Raw genomic sequence first — 20,510 nt, 5'->3', positions numbered from 1 at the left:
AAAGGAGGATGTGCGCTTGGCTCTAATGATTTAAAACTTGGAACCATTACAAAAGAGGATCGACTTTCACATAACTTGAAGGTGCAGGGCCATACCGATGATGCCCGGATTTTTCTTTAATAGCAGATGCTGGCAAGTTAAACAAACCATAACACATTCTTTGCATGTAACATGAAACAGGGTCATTGTTTACACTCAGGGGAAGTGGATATGAAAAGAAGCTTAGATTATTGGTTAATATTATTTGCAGGGCAGCCTGGGAAAATCTTTCACATTGTGTCATTTTGACATTTTCTACTACATTGTATGTAGACTTGAAAAATACAGGCTTCCAAAACAGAAAAATTCTCTTTTGCACATATCTTAGTATAAGTGGTAAGGTAAGGGCAGTGGTAGCTCAGTGGTTAAGACATTGGACTACTGATCAGAAGGTCATAAGTTCAAATCCCAGCACCTCACAAGCTGCCACTGCTGGCCCCTTGAGCAAGGCCCTTAACCCTCAACTGCTCCGGTGTATAAATGAGATAAATGTAAGTCGCCCTGGATAAGGGTGTCTGCCAAATGCCGTAAATGTATAAACAATCAATGTATTGATCTCCTAAAAGGAACTGCTGTACATTTGTATCTGATTTAGAAATGCACTGAATAAAATCTAAATATACGTAGACTTAAAATATATATATTGACTTAAAACTATATAACGAAATTTCATGGTCTTTTTTGTGATATGAAAATAGTAACATTCAACGCTATCTTTCTGGCCACAAGTCTTGAGAGCTGTACAAAGCTTGAGAGTGTGAAAATGACCATGAGGCTAATGTATGGCTCCGCATGTCTGTGGTTGAGGCATAAAATGCCACCTTAGACAGTGTTGTTTGTAGCCTACTACGACACTCTTCTTACATAGCTGGCAGGGCTGTTTTTGAAAACTATTTCCTTGATGACATGTTGTATCTACAGTCCATTTTCTGGACCATTAGACTGAATCCCTCCTTCTTGACAGTTCAGATTGGCAACATGTTGATGCTTTCTCCCCATGCAACTTCTGGCGTTCCTCATATTCTGGTCGGTGTTTTTGCTTGAGGTGGTGGAACAAATTTGATGCGTTTCATCCATCCTTTGTTCATACGGGTTTTTGACACAATTTTCAAATTATAGACGTTTGATTCACATCTGATCTTCTGTATCTGAACCACTTCCATATTATGGAGGAAGCTCCTTCTTTGGGGATTAATTCTTCTTCCTCATCTAGGGTTTGAACTCCACCTTCTACCATGCTTGTTCTCGTTGTACGTGTGAGATGCCCAGGTTGCAGAGCGTAAACACGTTATCAAGTATATCTTCAGTATCACGGGATGACAAATTCTTATCATGGGGAGGAATTGTAATGGTATATCATGGACAATACAATATGGCAGAGCTCTACTACCTAATGGTCTTTACTGAAACCCTAGTCAAGTTAATAACAACATTTTTACATTAGTCTGGATAAAGATATTGATGGATTTCTTAAAGTAGAATTCAGCCTCAGGACGTCAGACTGTTGATCTCCGACCACTACACAATTTTTCACCATGTAAGCATGCACAGTAACAAACAAAAATGCTACAATTAAATTGCAATTTAATGGAAGATTATGGAAATACAATCATTCTGAACGACCTGTTCACAATATGAACTGACAAGGTGAAAAAAATCCAATCCAAAATCCAAGAAAACCACATCTTGCAGTACAATGTCGAGGACCTCAGGTGGCTCCAGGATTAAAGTCCAACAAATAGGAGGGAGGTTGACTGACATTCACAAGTCAACGTATCCATTTCAGCATGATGTCTGCAGGTGATGTAATTACAGCTTTGTCTATACCAGTGTGGATTTGCACCGAGTGTGGGAATGAGACTGTAGTTCGGAGCGTGTGTTTTGGGTGTGTGTTTTGGGGAGGGGGATTCCATGCATTATACATTAGCCTAGGAACATCTGATACACCAAGGCCACCCAAGCAGACGCTACTTTTGCTGAGCAGGGAGATGAGGTCATATAGACATTATGATCATAATCATTGTACCCTGACATATTACAAAATCATTCTCATTACCATATGGTTGGATTCCAGGTTTTTCTGGAGCCTGTTGGAAAGCTCAATGGTTTCTGCCATGGCTCCTGAGATGAGGCATGCTGACAGCGAGAGAGTCTCTGGAAATGAGAAAAGGCTCAAATGTGGAGTTTAAATAATACAAAACAGAAGAGAAACTCAGACTTGACACACCTATGAAAAGCAAAATCCTACAGAAATGTGTCTATATCTAGTTAATGAATGTGAACCATACCATCGCTTATTTTTATCATTTTATTCAGAAATGTCAATTAAGCAACTGCATAGATCCATGCAGGGAACAATCTTCGCAGGGTTCTGAGAGAACATTAAACAACAGTATTAAGCAAGCAATCGAGGACTGAGTAGAAAAGAAACATTTTGAGGGTCAAGTAATAAAACCCAGCAAGCATTCTTTGTGGTCGAAATACCTCCCACATATCAAAGGGTCAGAGTTTAGTCTGTAGATAATCAGACACAGGATTCAGACGGAGTTGAGCGCAACCGACTAATCCAACCTTTCGCTTTAACATAAATGTAACTGCATGCAAATTCCGCCCTAACGTAAATTGTTTTCCTCGGAAAAGATCAAATGCGGCCACAGATCCAGCACAATAATGGCTGACCTGAGAAAGCAGTTAACTGGGAGCTGAAAGTGAGCTCTCTGGGGAAGGGGTCTTAAAGCATTTTTTGTTGTTTTTCCACTCTAAACCCTTTCTGGCATTATGTTACAGGGCTGCCCTCCAAGCGCAGAGTAATGCCTGGGCAGAAGAGCCAGGGGGACAGGCTGACAGCATGGAAATTTCCCTTAAAGCATCGTTCCAACACCATCACGTAAATATGCACACAAATCAAACGATCACTGAACAGTGATAAAACACAGCACCTTCTAAACCTGGGGTAGAACGTGCTGCTGACATTTTCCAGAGGCACGATCCTGGCTTACTAAGAAATAAACTACAGTAGTTTAAACACACTGATTTCCACCATGGGCTGTATGTTGGGGCGATCGTTAAATAGAAATAAATACCTTTAATAATTGACTCTGCTGCAGCCAAATCGCGTTTGTACGTCACCTGAAAAGCAGCAAAGCTCAAATTTAAAAAAATAAAATGTGCAAAAATCCACTCAACGTGGACTGGTTGAATACATGTGACGTGCATTAAATTCCAGTAAAGTAAAGGCCTCGTCTCTTACTTTCCACAGTGTCGGTGGTCCCTCAATGAGCTTGGCACTGGTGCCGCTGTACTGCAGGGCCAAATGCAGGCACTCGGTGCCAAACTCAAAGTCAAACTCGCTGCACTGTGGAGAGAAATCAGGACATAAGGCAAAGCAACAACAGATCCAAGTGTGTGTTTATGAAATGGTGAAATTATTTACTATGGATGACAGAGAAGGACACAGAAGAGGAAAAAGGTAAACATGCACACGGATTAAGCATCCATTCATAAAGGAAATGGAAAACATGGATGGATAAACTCACCCACTCCAAGACCAGAGTTACCACAAACATGTTGCATGCTAGTTTTTGAAAAATTCTGTGTCAATCACGGAGTTTTGTTTTGCTGCCTTTTGACCACATGTAATGAGATTTTTATTAGAATCAAGTTACCCACAGACTTGTTCTTTTTCTAAGGGGAACACTGGGACACCAGACAAATGCTCACAAGTCTAGCTCACAGCTCTGAGATCACAGACACATCACAGAAGGAATGGACTTAAAACGATATAACAATAATTCATGGTATTTTTTGTGGTAATGATATAAATGACAATATGAAAATAGAAAGACTCAATGCTATCTTTTTGGCCACAAGTCACATCGGCACACAGTGGTCAGTGTTTTTGTTTGAGGTGGTGGAACAAATCTGATGTATTTCCATCCTTTGTTTTTGATACACTTTCTAAATCACAGACGTTTGATTCACATCTGATCTTCTATATCCGAACCACTTCCAAGGAAGCTCCTTTTTTGGGGATTAATTGTTCTTCCTCGTCTAGGGTTTGAACTTCACCTTCCACCATGCTTGTTTTCGTTCATCAACTATACAGTCGATACCACGAGATGACAAATATATTATCACCCCTGTCTTCCAAACAGTTCCACTTTGACTCATCAGTCCATAGAACATTCTCCCAAAAGGTTTGAGAATCATCAAGGTGTGTTTTGGCAAAATTCAGACAAGCCTTAATGTTTTTCTGAGTTAGCAGTGGTTTTCACCTCGCCACTCTTCCATGGATGCCATTTTTGCACAGTGTCTTATTGATAGTGGAGTCATGAACAGTAACCTTTACTGATGCAAGAGAGGCCTGTAAGTCCTCTGGTTTTGTCCTTGGCTCTTTTGTGACTTCTGTATGAGTAGTTGCTGTGCTTTTGGAGGAATTTTGGAAGGTCGGCCACTTCTGGGAAGGTTCACTACTGTGCAGAGTTTTTCCATTTGGAGATAACGGCTCTCGCTGTGGTTCTTTGGAGTCCCAGAGCCTTTGAAATAGCTTTGTAACCCTTCCCAGACTGATGTATTTAAATCACCTTCTTCCTCATCATTTCTGGAATTTCTTTCAACTTTGGCATAGTGTGTTACTGGGTAAGATCTTTTAACCAGTGTTGATTTGATTGAACAGGGTTTGCGGTAGTCTGGTTGTGTCTAGTCCAGCTGAACCCCATTATGAATGCAGTTTCATAATAGGCAAATACATTTTCACACATGCCCAGTTGGTATTGGGTAACTTTTTTGTTTAATAAATAACATTATCATATAAAAACTGTATTTTTTGTTTATATTTCCGAAACAATTTAATATGAAATATTATTGGGTATGAGTATGGGGCAAATACTTTTTCACAGCATTGTGTGTGCATATATATATATATATATATATATATATATATATATATATATATATATATATATATATATATATATATATATATATGATAATTTCATCTGTAGGCTGTAGAGAGACCTGATTTCAGGGAGAGAGAGAGAGAGAGAGAGAGCGAGAGAGAGAGAGACAGTGTTCGGTGATCTTAAAAAAAAGTCCACCAGGTCCTGCAGTCATTTAACTCTTGGCATTTTGGCCTTCTGTAAAAGTAGAACACACGGGGGGTTGGGTGTCTCTTTTGGATCTACAATGGCTCCATCATTCTCAAAGGATGTCACACTGTGAATACATCATTCAAGCAGAAAGGACCACTGTAAGAGCTTTGACACATATCCCTTGGCCACATTTTAAAAATCTGTCACTGACTCTTTTTATTTAAAAGACAAACTGCAGTAACCTTGAGTAGCAAAAGTATGAGAAAATGAAGTCAAAAACAGAGTCTGGACTACTTCATGTCATCCACGGGAAGATATATTACCTTTGGTTTTAAAAGCAAAGAGCTATACATTCACCATTGTAGGAGTTGAATGCAAAAAGGCCCAGGAGTGTTATATCATATATCAGCATTATATCAGCCATGTACATACCTCGATAGCCTGACTACACCTCTTCACTATGTCAGACATGTTGGGACTTTCATTCTCATTTATAAAGCAATTTGACAATCAGTACTCAAGAACTCTTATGTTCTACACCACAGTCAAAGATAGCAGTAAAGGTGAACTATCTGAGATAAAAAAATAAAAAAAAATACATAGATGTGAAAAAGTGATTTCTTCTGTTTTTGTGTATCTCATACTAAATAGTTTTAGATCTTCTTCTTCAAAAAAAAAAATACAACATAAAGCAAAGGCAACCTCAGTAAACACACAAAGTTTTTAAATGATAATTTTATTTACTGAAGCAAAAAAGTTATCCAATACCAACTGGGCCTGTGTGAAAATGTATTTGCCCCCATAGTTACTAATTCCCCAAATCTATGAAGCTTCATTCATAATGGGGTTCAGCTGAACTAGATACAACCAGGCCTGATTACTACTGCAAACTCTGTTCAATCAAATCAACACTTAAATAGAACTTTTTCAACAGCATGAAGAGGTCTTACCCAGTAACCCAGTAAATTTCAGAAATGATGAGGAAGAAGGTGACTGAAAGACATCAGTCTAGGAAGGGTTACAAAGCTATATTTTCTGGGACTAGAAAGAACCACAGTGAGAGCCATTATCTCCAAATGAAAAAACTCGGCACAGTAGTGAACCTTCCCAGAAGTGGCCGACCTTCCAAAATTCCTCCATGAGCACAGCAACTACTCATCCAGCAAGTCATAAAAGAGGCAAGGACAACATCAAAGGACCTACAGGCCTCTCTTACATCAATAAAGGTCACTGTTCATGACTCCACTAACAGAAAGACACTGGGCAAAAATGGCATCCATAGAAGAATGCCTTCTTGGAGAAAGGCAAACCTTTTGGGAGAATGTTCTGTGGATTGAGGAGTCGAAAGTGGAACTGTTTGGAAGACAGGAGTCCCGTTACATCTGGCATAAACCAAACACAGGTTCCACAAAAAGAACATCACACTGATGGTCAAGCATGGTGGTGGCAGTGTGATGGTTTGGGGATGCTTTGCTCCTTCAGGGCCTTTGCAACTCAAAATAATTGAGGGAAACATGAATTCTTCTCTCTACCAGAAAATCCTAAAGGAAAATGTCTGGTCTTCAGTCCATAACTTGATACTCAAACGCAACTGGATTATGCAGCAAGACAATGATCCAAAGCATAGGAGTAAATCCCAGTCCTAGAAGTAAGTGAAAGACTGATCTCCAGTTATCAGAAGCGTTTGGTTGCACTTATTGCTGCTAAAGGTGGCACAACCAGATTTTAAGTTTAAGGGGGCAATTAATTTCTCACGTGTGATCGGTGTTGGATAACTTTTTTTGCTTCAATAAAATAAATAAATAAATACTGTATTGTGTGTTTAGTCAGGTTGCCTTTGTTTTAGGTTGTATTCCGTTTGAAGATCTAAAACTATTTAGTATGAGATTCTCGATAACCAGTGGAAATCAGGATGGGGCAAATATTTTTTCATAGCACTGTAGCTGTATTTCTTTTTAACACCATAACCTGTATTGAAATTTTAAAGTGAACCACATTGAATATGTTTAGATGGAAAAATTTGTGACATGTTGAGCTATTCTGGTGCTAATTTGCTGGTTCGTGCTGTTTTTCAGTATTCTGTAAGAAGTTCGCTGTACAGTGCTCTACAGCAGTGGCTCTCATAATGGGGGTCATGGGGGAATGATTTCAAGGGGTTGCAAGATGATTTGAAAAATAAAGTTTCAGTATTTTCTGATTACAAAAAATATTTTTCAATATTAAAAGTTAAGATTACAAATAAATATTTTCTGATTTCTAAAGACAGAAGTAATTAGAGTGTTTAAATAAAATAAAAAAACTTTAAATAATATTTCGTGACTCTAAGATATGACATCACCGTGCGGCGACTGCTCGCTAGTTATCACTACAGCTTGCTACTACATGTGGAAACCGCAACTGCAAAAATGGATTAATCTGTAATTCGACTTGATGATGTTAAAAATGCACATACAAACTATAGTGACAGGCTGCATTGCCTAGCTAACTCATAACACTCTACTATAGGTATTTTTCATTTACAATTCAATTTCCATGCTACAGTTCATTAAGAATTACAGATAGAGACCGAAGCGGCACCACAAATGCAAGTCTGTCGTTAACTGCACCAGGTCCCTTCCTGGTGCTGGTGCATGATGGGACAGCTGAAGTAGTACATCATCAAGTCTTTTTGTTGTATAGTACAATTCTGTGTGAACAAAAGTACTCAAATATGATGTGAGTGAGACATTTTCTTACCCGTTGGTAGGCCTGATAGATGACATCATAGAGAAATCCTTGAGGCATTTCACTGGCCCTGTACTTAGTTCGCTCCAGTGAATGGTCCAGGAAGCCTTCGGAGGTAGTGGCGATCACTGTGGACACCAGAGGACGGATGGCTCCAGAAGCCTGTTGGAATAATAGAAATGCCTGTAATGAGTCTCAGATTCTCACAGCACCATCAAAATAAAACTCCAGGCCAGTCAAGTTGGTTTCTACGACATGAACTTGCACTTGAACTACTGTTTGCTACTATTTTTCTTTTCTTTTCCAGGAGATTCCCTTAGGAAGCAGCTTTTGAGAAAGAATTTAGAAATTCACAATTGAAGGATTAAGGCTAAGCACATCGCCATCCCTGTAAATAATGGCACCCATAAGCCAACAAGGAAGCATGCTCCTTATAATTTACTCCATTTTAGCTGATCACCATAAGGAGTGGGTAAGTAGTATGTTTTGTGTAAAGTAATGCTGTTTAAGTTGCTCAGGCTTAATGGATGACTCTGTACTCAATCTGACATTCTTGTATAATCAGGACTAATGGAGAGGTAATGAAGGCCATCTGGCGACAGCCTAAGGTAGAAGAAACAGAGAACTAAAATCAACTAAAACTAAAAAGTGACAGCCTTACCAGCACTTTATTCTATAAAGCACACACTCAGACACTCAGATAGCTGTGAGCCACAGCAGTTACTCTTCTTTCTGAGATCTTTCTGGTCAGTTCTCACTCACCTCATAAAAATGACACAATACTTTGGGACTGTGGTTTGTTTCAGCAAGTCAGTCGAAACATTAATCTCAATGTGCGTGTTGCCAAATTACTGTTTTGGATTTGAGATAAACCAGGACACAAACACCAGCATACTTTTAACATTTTTGCAGCATTATGCTGTAAACAGGGGTCCACAATATGGCAAAAATATTGTATAATAATATTTCCACTTCAGTTCAACTCACTTCAAGTCTTTTTCTTTTACTTCTAGTGTAGTCATTGAATGATTTCACATTGAAATCCGAATAACTAAAGGGTTAGGAACACCCATTGTTTTTCGACCTAATGTCTATCGACCACATCTGTAGCATATATGAGAACACCATGGACAATCATTCCGATACGCTTCTCCAGACTGAGAAAAGAACATTAAATCTGTTTATATAACCTGTTTATAACAGAAGCCTAAGGGCACCTGTTGGGGCAGCCAATAAACTGTTATGTGAAAGATGTATAGGATGTTTTCATGATTTTTTTGGTCAAATGTATTTATACAATAAGCGTGACATATACACAGTTTCAACTTGAAACCACTGAAAGGCTGTTCCAGTGTTTAAAATTAGGATTAAAACCACCTAAGGAAAAACTGTCATGTCTATCTCATTCTAAAGCCTCAATTATTCATTTTTCATTTGTTTTTATTTATTTCGTTATATTGTTACATACAGATGATAACAAGGAAAAACTAAATAACTTTGTAGAGATAGATAATGAACAGATGCTTCCAGACAGGGGTGCGTGATACGACTGAACAAGTAAAATCCTATAATGCTCTGTGGCAGATACAAAAAAAAAAAAAATGATCAGGCTCATTTGACTTCAATTTTAAATAAAAAAGAAGAAAGGATTCATTATTGAGGCATGGATAGAGGAGCTTCAGTCACAAAGCCTGCTTGACTGGCTGTATTTCAATAGGAACATTGAATAAAGTAACATCTTTCTTTATTTATGGGCAAGATCATTCAGTAAGGCTGGAAATTGTCAAAAGTGCACATTCAATGACTGTGATTTTCATCCATTAATGTGATGAAGCATTATTGTGACATACTGAAAAACAGACAAGTGATAGATTAGAACAGTATGATGGCCCAGCACCATATTAATACACCTTATATTTGTTCTTCCTTTGTCACCTGTCTGTATTTATTACATTAATTGACAAAACTCAACAACTGCCCCTAGACTTCCATTATAAATGAGTATTGAGTCAACAGGCTTCCTGGTTTTTCAACAGCACAGAAAGAAATGTGTTGGAATGAGATTCTTATAGATGCAGTAGATGGAGATTTGGGTTAAAAGTGCTGAAGTGTTCGGTTATCAATAAAATTTCGTATCACGTACATCCTCATTCATAAAAAGCACAAACACTGGTAGATGAAGCCTTACTAAATCAGCTTTGCCTTGTACACTCAGTGGTCACTTTAATAGGAACACATGTACACTTGCTCATTCATGCAATTATCCAGTCTTGTGGCAGCAGCACAATGCTTTTCTGCACACCATGGCTGTAAAGAGTGTATATTTGAGCTTGTACCAGTCTAGCATTTCTCATCAGATTTCTCCCATCAGCGATGTGTTTCTGTCTGCAGAAGTGCTGTGCAGTCTGGATCTTTTTGGTTTGTTTGTTTTTTTTGCAGCATTCTGTTTAACCTCTAGAGACTGTTGTGCAGGAAAGCCCCAGATCATCATACTCATACCAACCCATCTGACACCAGTAATTATGCCACAGTCAAATTCACTGAGATGGTTGATATTTGATGTGAACATTGACTGTGATTACATTACAGTGCATCCGGAAAGTATTCACAGCGCTTCACTTTTTCCACATTTTGTTATGTTACAGCCTTATTCCAAAATGGATTAAATTCATTATTTTCCTCAAAATTCTACAAACAATACCGCATAATGACAACATGAAAGAAGTTTGTTTGAAATCTTTGCAAATTTATTAAAAATAAAAAACAAAAAAAGCACATGTACATAAGTATTCACAGCCTTTGCCATGACACTCAAAATTGAGCTCAGGTGCATCCTGTTTCCACTGATCATCCTTGAGATGTTTCTACAACTCGACTGGAGTCCACCTGTGGTAAATTCAGTTGATTGGACATGATTTGGAAAGGCACACACCTGTCTATATGAGGTCCCACAGTTAACAATGCATGTCAGAGCACAAACCAAGCCATGAAGTCCAAGGAATTTTCTGTAGACCTCCAAGACAGGATTGTATCGAGGCACAGATCTGGGGAAGGGTACAGAAACATTTCTGCAGCATTGAAGGTCCCAATGAGCACAGTGGTCTCAATCATCCATAAATGGAAGAAGTCTGGAACCAGCAGGACTCTTCCTAGAGCTGGTCTCCCGGCCAAACTGAGCGATCGGGGGAGAAGGGCCTTAGTCAGGGAGGTAACCAAAAACCCGATGGTCACTCTGACAGAGCTCCAGCGTGTCTCTGTGGAGAGAGGAGAACCTTCCAGAAGAACAACCATCTCTGCAGCACTCCACCAATCAGGCCTGTATGGTAGAGTGGCCAGCTGGAAGCCACTCCTCAGTAAAAGGCACATGACAGCCCGCCTGGAGTTTGCCAAAAGGCACCTGAAGGACTCTCAGACTATGATGAAACAAAGATTGAACTCTTTGGCCTGAATGGCAAGCGTCATGTCTGGAGGAAACCAGGTACCACTCATCACCTGGCCAATACCATCCCTACAGTGAAGCATGGTGGTGGCAGCATCATGCTGTGGGGATGTTTTTCAGCGGCAGGAACTGGGAGACTAGTCAGGATCGAGGGAAAGATGAATGCAGCAATGTACAGAGACATCTGTGATGAAAACCTGCTCCAGAGTGCTCTGGACCTCAGACTGGGGCGAAGATTCATCTTCCAACAGGACAACGACCCTAAGCACACAGTCAAGATAACAAAGGAGTGGCTACTGGACAACTCTGTGAATGTCCTTGAGTGGCCCAGAAAGAGCCCAGACTTGAACCCGATTGAATATCTCTGGAGACATCTGAAAAAGGCTGTGCACCTGATGGAGCTTGAGAGGTCCTGCAAAGAAGAATGGGAGAAACTGTCCCAAAAATAGGTGTGCCAAGCTTGTAGCATCATACTCAAAAAGACTTGAGGCTGTAATTGGTGCCAAAGGTGCTTCAACAAAGTATTGAGCAAAGGCTGTGAATACTTATGTACATGTGCTTTTTTTTGTTTTTTATTTTTAATAAATTTGCAAAGATTTCAAACAAACTTCTTTCATGTTGACATTATGGGGTATTGTTTGTAGAATTTTGAGGAAAATAATGAATTTAATTCATTTTGGAATAAGGCTGTAACATAACAAAATGTGGAAAAAGTGAAGTGCTGTGAATACTTTCCGGATGCACTGTATCTGCATGATCTCATGCATTGTGCTGATGCCACATGATTGACAGATTGAATAAGTGCATGAATACAGAGGTGAACAGATGTTCCTATTGAAGTGGCCAGTGAGTGTATGTGTAACAGTAAATGAGGAGCCACACAGTTGGAAATTTGTGCATGTAGAATGTTCTAACCCCTTGCTCTTTGGCTGCCAGTGTAATTTTGAGTAGAAAGTCCTCCTCTACGAACGGACGCACGACATCGTGGATGATGACCACCTTTGGTCTGGGAAGTACGGGACCCTCTGCACTCTCGCTGAATGCCTGAAGACCGTTGAAGATGGATCTATGTCTCGTGGTTCCCCCTTCAACCACTTTCACTTTTGCATGTTGAAACTGATGGATGATTTGCAGCATGAGCTCATGGCTCTCCTTGGCAACTACAACGACGATGCTTTCAACCCACGGGATTCTGTTAGAAGAAAAGAAGAAAATCAAGTGTCCAGCGTTAAAGTGTAACTTCTCAATCACCATTGATAATGAGTTTTATTAGTCATGTCAATCAATCACTTGTCAATGAATCTACAATCTGGCCTAGAAAGAAATCAGCCTCAGTTTTGCTTCTTCATACCATTCTGTGTATTTACCATACCATACCCTTCTTCATACCATTCTGTGTACGGCCATTGGTGGTACTGTTGTGTTCAGATCCTGTACAAAATAATCCAAGTTTTTGGGGTGGAGCTGCACTTTTGGCAGGGCTACATGTGCCATAAAAGTTAAGGGTTAGGGTCAGGTGTCAAGGTCATTACATTGCCACTAACCAATGAGACCAGTTATGGGCGGAGCGACACTTGTGGTCTTGTTAAAAGCAAATAATCTGAATGAAACCTTACATTAATGTCTTTTTGAATCTTGAAAGACTGGGTGCTTAACCCATATTTAGTCATTCCTTCTTGTGGACTTCAACTGAAAGACTGTAGAGACTACATAACCCAGAATGCATTGCGCTTGTATCAATTACAACAAAACACACACCAGTGCTTTTCGTTTCATAGGCATACTCTTTGAACGTGACATGAGACGCCGGCATTAGAAACCTCATCTAGCTGTATGTATCACCGGTTTCACACATGCAGGGCGTTCACTGGATCTGTAAAGCAATTCACTCCACCGCCATGTTCCACTGACAGAGTATGAATGAGAAATAATAGTTTGCGGTTCGGATACCTTTCAAAAGTTTCGATGGTGAAGCTGATGAGTGGTCTGTTGAGAAAAGTGCAGAACTGTTTGGGGGTCGACAGCCCTGTCCTTTCACCGCAACCAGCGGCCGGCAGAACCACAGCCACCGGGAACTGAACGGCGTCGCGCCCCAGCATTCCCTCGCGGTGGTCGGATTCGAATTTCAGGAAAAGCCCCGGATCGCCAGGCCGGCGCTGTCCCCGTCTTTGATTCGAGGCTAGTCCGTTAGCCAGATCATACAGCCTGCAAAGAAACTCTAAATAGCGCTAAATAACAAGAACGGACAACACTGACTTCCAAATAACTCTGAACCTCCTATAATTGTTCACTTCGGAGGCTATGAAATAATGGCTTCTACAGCCTATGTAGTGCACTATAAAGATAGTAAGACGCCATTTGGGATTCAGCCTTTACTTAGACGCCTGCGCTACTTTAGCTTTAGCATGGTATCAGCACTGAAGCTGATTATAACGCCTCAGGCCACGGCATTCCATTTTAATGGAATGGAATAATAATAATAATAATAATAATAATACGTTCTCTTAGTCCTCAAACCGTGTATTAGTTGGATAGAGGACTATTAAAGTTACGGTGCTATTAATAATTAAAGGGGCGTAAGTAAGTAAAGCTTTATTTATTAGCTTAACAATGATTACAAAGTGCTTTACAGAAGACATAAGAAATGTAAAAAAAAAAAAAAAAAAGACAACAATCAATAAAAGACTGAGCAAAAAGAAATAAGAATAAAACAGAAATAAAATGATACAAATAAAATCAAGTATGGAAATGAAATGGTTTGAGGAAAGGCCGGAGAAAAAGAAGTGTGCTAATTGGCTACAAAGTGGTTATTAACAAAGGGGCGTGGCTACATGGGTGGCACAGAGTGGCATCTGCCACCCCAGAGGTCTATTACTCCTGATAAATCATATAAACTTCCATCCATCCATCCAGCCATCCATCCATCCAGCCATCCATCCGTGTTCTATACCACTTATCATACACAGGGTTGCAGGGGAGCAGTAGTGGCTCAGTGGTTGAAGGCTCTGGGTTACTGGTCAGGAGTTCAAGCCACCACTGTTGTAACCCTCAATTGCACTGTTGTATAAATGAGATAAATGTAAGTCGTGTCTGCTATAAAAAGTAAATGTAAATATCCAAGGGCACAAAGTGGGGGACACACTGGGCAGGGTGCCAACCCATCGCACATACATTCACACACTAGAGACAATTTGGATATGCCAGTCAGTGTTCAGGAAACCCCCAAAGCACGGGGCGAACAGGCAAGCTCCGCACACATGGGGCAGAGGCCCCCAACCCTGTAGGTGTGAGGCAAACATACAAACCACTAAGCCACTGTTACCCCATATAAACTTAATAAATGATATCATTATGTATGTTTAGGGTATTTGTCTCAAATCTCCTGAGTATCATGAATTATAGAGCAACTGTGAAGCCAACACTGTAATGTTATTATGTGAATAATGATCAGATATAACATGGTGCTTAGTGTGCTCTTTCCCCCATGTTGCCCCCTTTCAAAAACCTGTATGTGAAGGATACTGTCAGAAATATAACACATTGTGGTCCCATTTTGGATCAGAGCTAATTGAGTTATGAGTGAAAGTCCATAGATTACTAGTATACACAAACACTACAAGTATTTAGGAAAACATAGCTGGTCAATTCTCAATAACTAGAAGATGTATGAAAATATATAACAAGCCGCATTCAGATTAATGTATAACGAGTTAAGTGTGTATGATCTTGATCTGGTATGCATAGTGACAACAGTTAATGTATTACAAACTGACAATGTGTGGATGCTGCTTTAAGACATTAAAAGGAAAGGAGACCAAAGAAAACAGACAAAAAAAAAAGAGGTGTTTCGAAATTATGACCATTTAATACTTTTACGTCAAAACAGTGAAATTGCCATCATATGAAATAGTGCAATATAATGCCTGCATAAAATTACATGTATATGAAGGATTAGATGAACCACATGATGAGAACATCAATACAGAATATATTACATCAGTGTATACTTGCTAACAATAACTAAATATCTTGCAGTTACATATGTAAATGCAATGTATTTACACACAGAGACTGTATTTAGTTTATTTACACAGCTATATTGTTCTCAAACATGAGATATTCAGAGTCATCTGGCTTTTGATGCATATTACAGCCAGTGATATGATTTCTCACAGAGAGATGGTCATGGTCAGATGATATTTTCGATATACTGAAATGCCAATCTCTGGCATAAAGTCGTTATGGATTGTATAGGAAGCACGAGCAGTGATTGTGTGGCACTTTGCTGAAGGCTGAGTTTGGTCTGAAGCCATTTCATCTGGAATAGCCATCAATTTCCATTCAATCTTTTTATCCTTATAATCATTGTCCACTGCTCCTGAGCTCTCTGCGGTCCTTTTTTCACAGGTAGTCCAGAGTCTTTATTTTTTAAATATTCATTCAGAGCCTCAGGACTCCGACTCGTGCCAATTCCCGTTCACCTTGCTATTCCGGTGCTTCCGCTTGCTTTTGGGCTTGTGGATCTGCTGACGTTGAGTAATGCTCTCAGACTTGTTTGCTGATTCATTGTGCTGTTTCAGGTAACGTTTGCACTTGCAGCCAGTCACCACTGTGATCTTGTAGGTCCTGGTGCTGCCATCCTGGCACTGCAGCTGAATGCGTTCGGTGCGGGTCTTGTCATTAACGCAGCGCCAGTCCTGGCTGCCCCGTCGGCTCCTCGGCTTTTTACCATATCCTCCTATCCAGTTGGGGAGCACTTGGGCAGCGAGGCACTCTCCTGCACACACCAGCTCTTTAATGGGGTTGATGCTGGTGCACTGGCCGTCCGAGATGTACTTCGTGGAGCGCAGTTCTCTGCAGCCCATTGGACCTGGATCTGGAATTAGACAATGAGTAGCATTTTTTTTTTTTTAGATATTTTATACCTACAGATTGTATGACAAATGAAGTCCTTCATAATGCAATATTATGAATAGCTGTAGATGAATCACACAATGACAACAAGCAGTTCCCTATCTGAATAAACATATGCTGTTTATTTACCCCTATACACATAAAGTGGTTGCATGCTTATGAACAAAGTTTAATGTATTTATTGCACAATTACACTTTACATCACTACTCCACCTACATGCCTTTCTATAGCATATAATGAAATGGTTACACACACAGAAGGATGTTGTCTAAACGTCTAATCCGTTGTTGGATCAGCGCCGCTGCTGATACCACGAACATTCCTCTACCTTCGGGCTACACCACCTGACAGTGCAACCCAAGCCAAGCTGCTTTCACCAAGCACACACACCTCAGCAACAATGAGCCCCCTTCTCTATGACAGCGAATGATGAATGGAGAGGAGAGTCTTTTTTTTTTCTCCCGGCTTCAGGTAGCAGGGATTCAAGATCAACACGGTTCTGACCGGAGACGTTGTGAGCAACTGAGATGCAGCACCATTCACACAGTCTGACAGGATTCAGTCAGCAAGTATTGTGGTCTGAATTCTCTCATCTTTGCCGGTCAACATGGGTGCGTGCCAAAAGAGTGTGTCATCCATATACACTTATTCACTCTTTCAGAACCTCACTGAGATTGTCACCTTATATCTGACAACATGGGCAAACTTTAAAAGTGGTTGGGGAAACTGAATGTTGTGATTGGAAATGAGTGAAGGTTGCTTCATAATAACAGGAGGGTTATTTTTTTTTTTTAGTTCATAAGTAACTGTTGGACTCTCTTAACTTCTTATCCCTGATTAATGATGTAGAGCAAATCTTTACTACAATCTAAGTATTTCGGACGAAGAAAAAGTTATTATATATTTTGTTTATGTTATATATATATTCTTATATATTATTTATGTATGTATATATATTCTTTCTCCTTACTGTCTGAGTGAGACCTTAATTATAATAATTATAATTATAATTACAAGTGTTGGTGTTGTGTATTCCTAATTAAATTAAGCAAAGTAGTTTTTCCTTCCATTCTTTTTACCTTTCTTTTAATCTAAGCACCCTAAAACAGAGGTTCACAAACTCTGCAGCCAGGGACCCCATCCAAAAAAAAATTCCTTGGACCTTTTATAATCATAATCTCATCACATATTTATTTTATTCCTGTTATGTAACTGTTCAGACATTAGATACACAGGCAAATACGAACAGTTATTTATTGAAGTCATCCCAACAGTTACACTGCGTCAAAAAAATGTGGATTCCAAACTGTTTGTATCATATAAATTTCATTTAAATTGAAGTTGACATTGGTTGTATTTGTTTTGCGTTGTTGCACTTATACAACTCCAGTAACCAGCTGGGCGTATAACTAAAATGACTTATACTGACTTAGTCACTGTTCATGATCTACACCACTTCAAGGTCAGGAACAGTTTCTTTTCTACTTATGTACCTTAAGGCAGTGGTTCTCAAACTTTCCATAGACAGGGGCCCCTTTAACTGTAAAATAAATTCCACAGACACCTTCAGTGTAGATTTGTGTCTTGAACATTATAGAGCTTTTTAGTCCTGAACTTTCCTCTGATAGAAGACATTAGGTCTTAGTTGATTTTGGTGCTTGGACCCCTAAATATAATACATTTTACAAAATATAGCCTATACATGTACAATAATACATATTGCAACAAAAAAGAATTAATAAATCACGGACCTCCCTAGCTATGCTTTGCCCCCACTTTGAGAACCACTGCCCTAAGGAGTGCGTGAAGAGCACACTGATGAGACGCGCGTGCACTCACCGGCTCGATCCCGTGCCGCGCTCTCGGACCCCCTACCTCCACCGCGCGCGCGATTCAGAGCCGCTTCATCCGCGGGTTCTTCTCTGGGATCCTCCGCCATGTGGGGATACACAATCTCCGTAGCGTCGTTCTTTATAGCAGCACTGGTCTTCATCAAAAAGCACAACAAAAACAAGAGGTTGCGCGATTCATCCTTGTGCACGCGCATGGCTCTAGGAAAAAGGAATTCAGCCGCGCGCTTGGACAAGATGCCAGTGATGCTGATGAGGAGGAGGAGGATGACGATGATGAAGCTGCAGTCCGACCGGAGTTGACCGTTTCCCCGGCATGTCTTGGACTTTATATACCCGACGGCTCAGGTGAATAACGGCTCGACGTATTGCGCGCGCAGCCACGCCCACTCGGATTCCGGCGCTCCTCGCGCTGAGGTGAATCCAGGCCACGCCTTAAACCGAAATTCAGAGGACGTCTAAACAAAACGCCACCATGAGATACCTACCGTGCGCGGTTTTGGACGCGTCCGTAACATCTGGCCTGATGTGACTGGGTTATTTGACGTAATCGGTAAAAACTAGGTCATGTATGGGAGCAGCAAATTGTGGCGTAAAATAAAATCACGGCGCATATAAACACACTTCAGATATCCAGCATATCTGGGGGTTATTTTACCTTACTCTCCAATTAGCATTATGGTATTGTACTGAAGTACTAAACTACTAAATACCAGTGCTTCTCTCTTGGGTGGCACCCTTAAGGGGACCTCTTTTGTGTTTTTAGTATGTAATTTTCTCCTGGGATGGATAGTGGTAGTGCATGGTGCCTTGTAATTATCAGGATCCAGATGTGCAAAGCTGCTAGAGAAATATCCCAGAAGACTTTAGCTGTAATTGCAGCCAAAGGTGGTTTTACCTACTGTACTGACCCAGGACACAGGTTCCTAACCCTGGCCCTGCACATTTTAGTGGTTTCCAACCTCTAATACACATTATTAATATCAGCAAGTTCTCTACCTGAGTTGTCATGGGTGTGGGTTTTTTTGTAACCAAATGTGGGTTAATATTTGTGCAATTAATTAACCTTTGTGTCACAATTAAAATATTTTTGCATTCTCAAATGTTAGGCACGTTGTATAAATCAAAAGATAAAATTCCCAACAACACTCTTAAAAATAAAGGTTCTTCAATGGTTCTTTACAGCACCATAGGTTCTGCAAAGAACCCTATACATTTTTCATAGTATAGGGTTCTTGAGTTGAGCTATATGGTTCTTTGGACATGAAAGAAGTTCTTTATGTTTCCTTATTGGTTCCTCAGGGCAGTTTATTGGTTCTTAACATCCTTAACAGGTTAAAGTGAACCCTTTAAGGTTCTCCTGGCATCACTCTTTTAAGAACCTTACTTTGGTTCCTTAAAGCACTAACTAAGTTTTTTTATTATTAATTTTATTTTTATTTTTTTTTAAGTGAACTTATGATAAAATGGTTCCTTGTGGCACTGCTGTGAAGAACCATTTCTGGGTTCTTTAAAGCACAAGTAAATAGATGGCTCTCTAAGGAACTTGAGAGTAAATGGTTCTTTGTGTAACTTAAAAGGGTTCCCCTATGGCATCAGGCTGAAAAACAAATTTTTGGAACTTTTATATTTAAGAGTGTAAGTCCATTTTAATGGTGGTAGCACGGAAAAGTTCAAGAGGGTGAATACGTATGCAAGCTATTGTAGATAGGAATGAGCTTTAAAGGTTCATTACATTCAGTTTTCCAGAGAAAGGATCCATACTAAATTTACAGAAGTAGTCCTAGTGACAAGCAACTTCCTTCTTTCATTCATTCATTCATCATCAGTAAGTGCTTTATCAGGGTTGACGTGGATCCGGAGCCCATCCGGAAACACTGGGTCTGAGGCGGTAATACACCCTGAATGGGGTGTCAGTGCATCACAAGTCTATATACTAAGAAAGTTTTTTAAAAATAAATAAATAATTAAGTGGAGGTGCAGGGTAAAGCACAATTGAGGATGGATCTTTGCCAACTCCTTAAAATAGATGTAGAACAAATTGTATACCTTATTGAAATATACAGAAGCTCCCCTCAATGTGAATTTTGCCTTTTCAAGTGAAAGAGAATGCAGTAGCTCACCCACCCACTGCCGGTCTGACTTCCAGTCCAAAAGAACAAGCCTCCTGGCTAAATGCGACCTGAGAGCACGTACATCTCTGTGGATTACTTAAAGAATGTTGGTTTACAACACACCAGGAAGCACTATTAAGGGATTAGGAGAAATATGTACATTATATCGTTCAGGAAAACTGTTAACACGGAGCTCTGTAAAGGCACTAACATAGCACATTTACTTAAATCCGAAGCAACTTACACGTGTGGCAGCTTTTAATCGAGCTTACAGTTATAAAAGTGCTGCAAGACTCAAATGATAAAACAGAAAAGCTTTCGTTACCTAGTGCACTGGTG

General features: G+C 39.9%; 2 protein-coding genes across 3 annotated transcripts in view; both read right to left on the bottom strand.

Annotated features, from left to right (window-relative positions):
* The window catches only part of crppa (CDP-L-ribitol pyrophosphorylase A), a 35,990-nt gene extending 21,765 nt beyond the window's left edge, over positions 1-14,225 (bottom strand). For both annotated transcript variants that reach the window (XM_053647019.1, XM_053647020.1), the window contains exons 1-6: positions 13,243-14,225; positions 12,208-12,484; positions 7,866-8,015; positions 3,290-3,394; positions 3,123-3,168; positions 2,096-2,193 (exon numbers count right to left, since the gene is read on the bottom strand). In XM_053647019.1, the coding sequence (XP_053502994.1) occupies positions 2,096-2,193; positions 3,123-3,168; positions 3,290-3,394; positions 7,866-8,015; positions 12,208-12,484; positions 13,243-13,391 (825 nt within the window). In that variant the 5' untranslated portion in view covers positions 13,392-14,225. The remainder of the gene's footprint in view (positions 1-2,095; positions 2,194-3,122; positions 3,169-3,289; positions 3,395-7,865; positions 8,016-12,207; positions 12,485-13,242) is intronic.
* Positions 14,226-14,250: 25 nt separating this feature from the next.
* sostdc1a (sclerostin domain containing 1a) lies at positions 14,251-18,361 on the bottom strand. Its single transcript, XM_053647021.1, has 2 exons — positions 18,047-18,361; positions 14,251-16,168 (listed from the first exon to the last, which is right to left on the bottom strand). Exons 1-2 carry the CDS (start codon positions 18,252-18,254, stop codon positions 15,741-15,743), a joined length of 636 nt encoding a protein of 211 aa, XP_053502996.1. The 5' UTR covers positions 18,255-18,361; the 3' UTR covers positions 14,251-15,740.
* Between the last annotated feature and the right edge of the window lie 2,149 nt (positions 18,362-20,510).

Source organism: Ictalurus furcatus, chromosome 17 (assembly GCF_023375685.1).
Source record: "Ictalurus furcatus strain D&B chromosome 17, Billie_1.0, whole genome shotgun sequence".
Lineage (NCBI taxonomy): Eukaryota > Metazoa > Chordata > Actinopteri > Siluriformes > Ictaluridae > Ictalurus > Ictalurus furcatus.
This window is presented reverse-complemented; position numbering and strand designations above follow the sequence as displayed.

What these genes read in the sequence shown, in the direction of transcription:
- sostdc1a (XM_053647021.1), bottom strand. Translation starts at nt 18,254, where the DNA reads ATGCGCGTGCACAAGGATGAATCGCGCAACCTCTTGTTTTTGTTGTGC. An exon ending in CGCGGCACGGGATCGAGCCG is followed by an intron (nt 16,169 to 18,046) that starts GTGAGTGCACGC and finishes GTCTAATTCCAG; the next exon opens with ATCCAGGTCCAATGGGCTGC.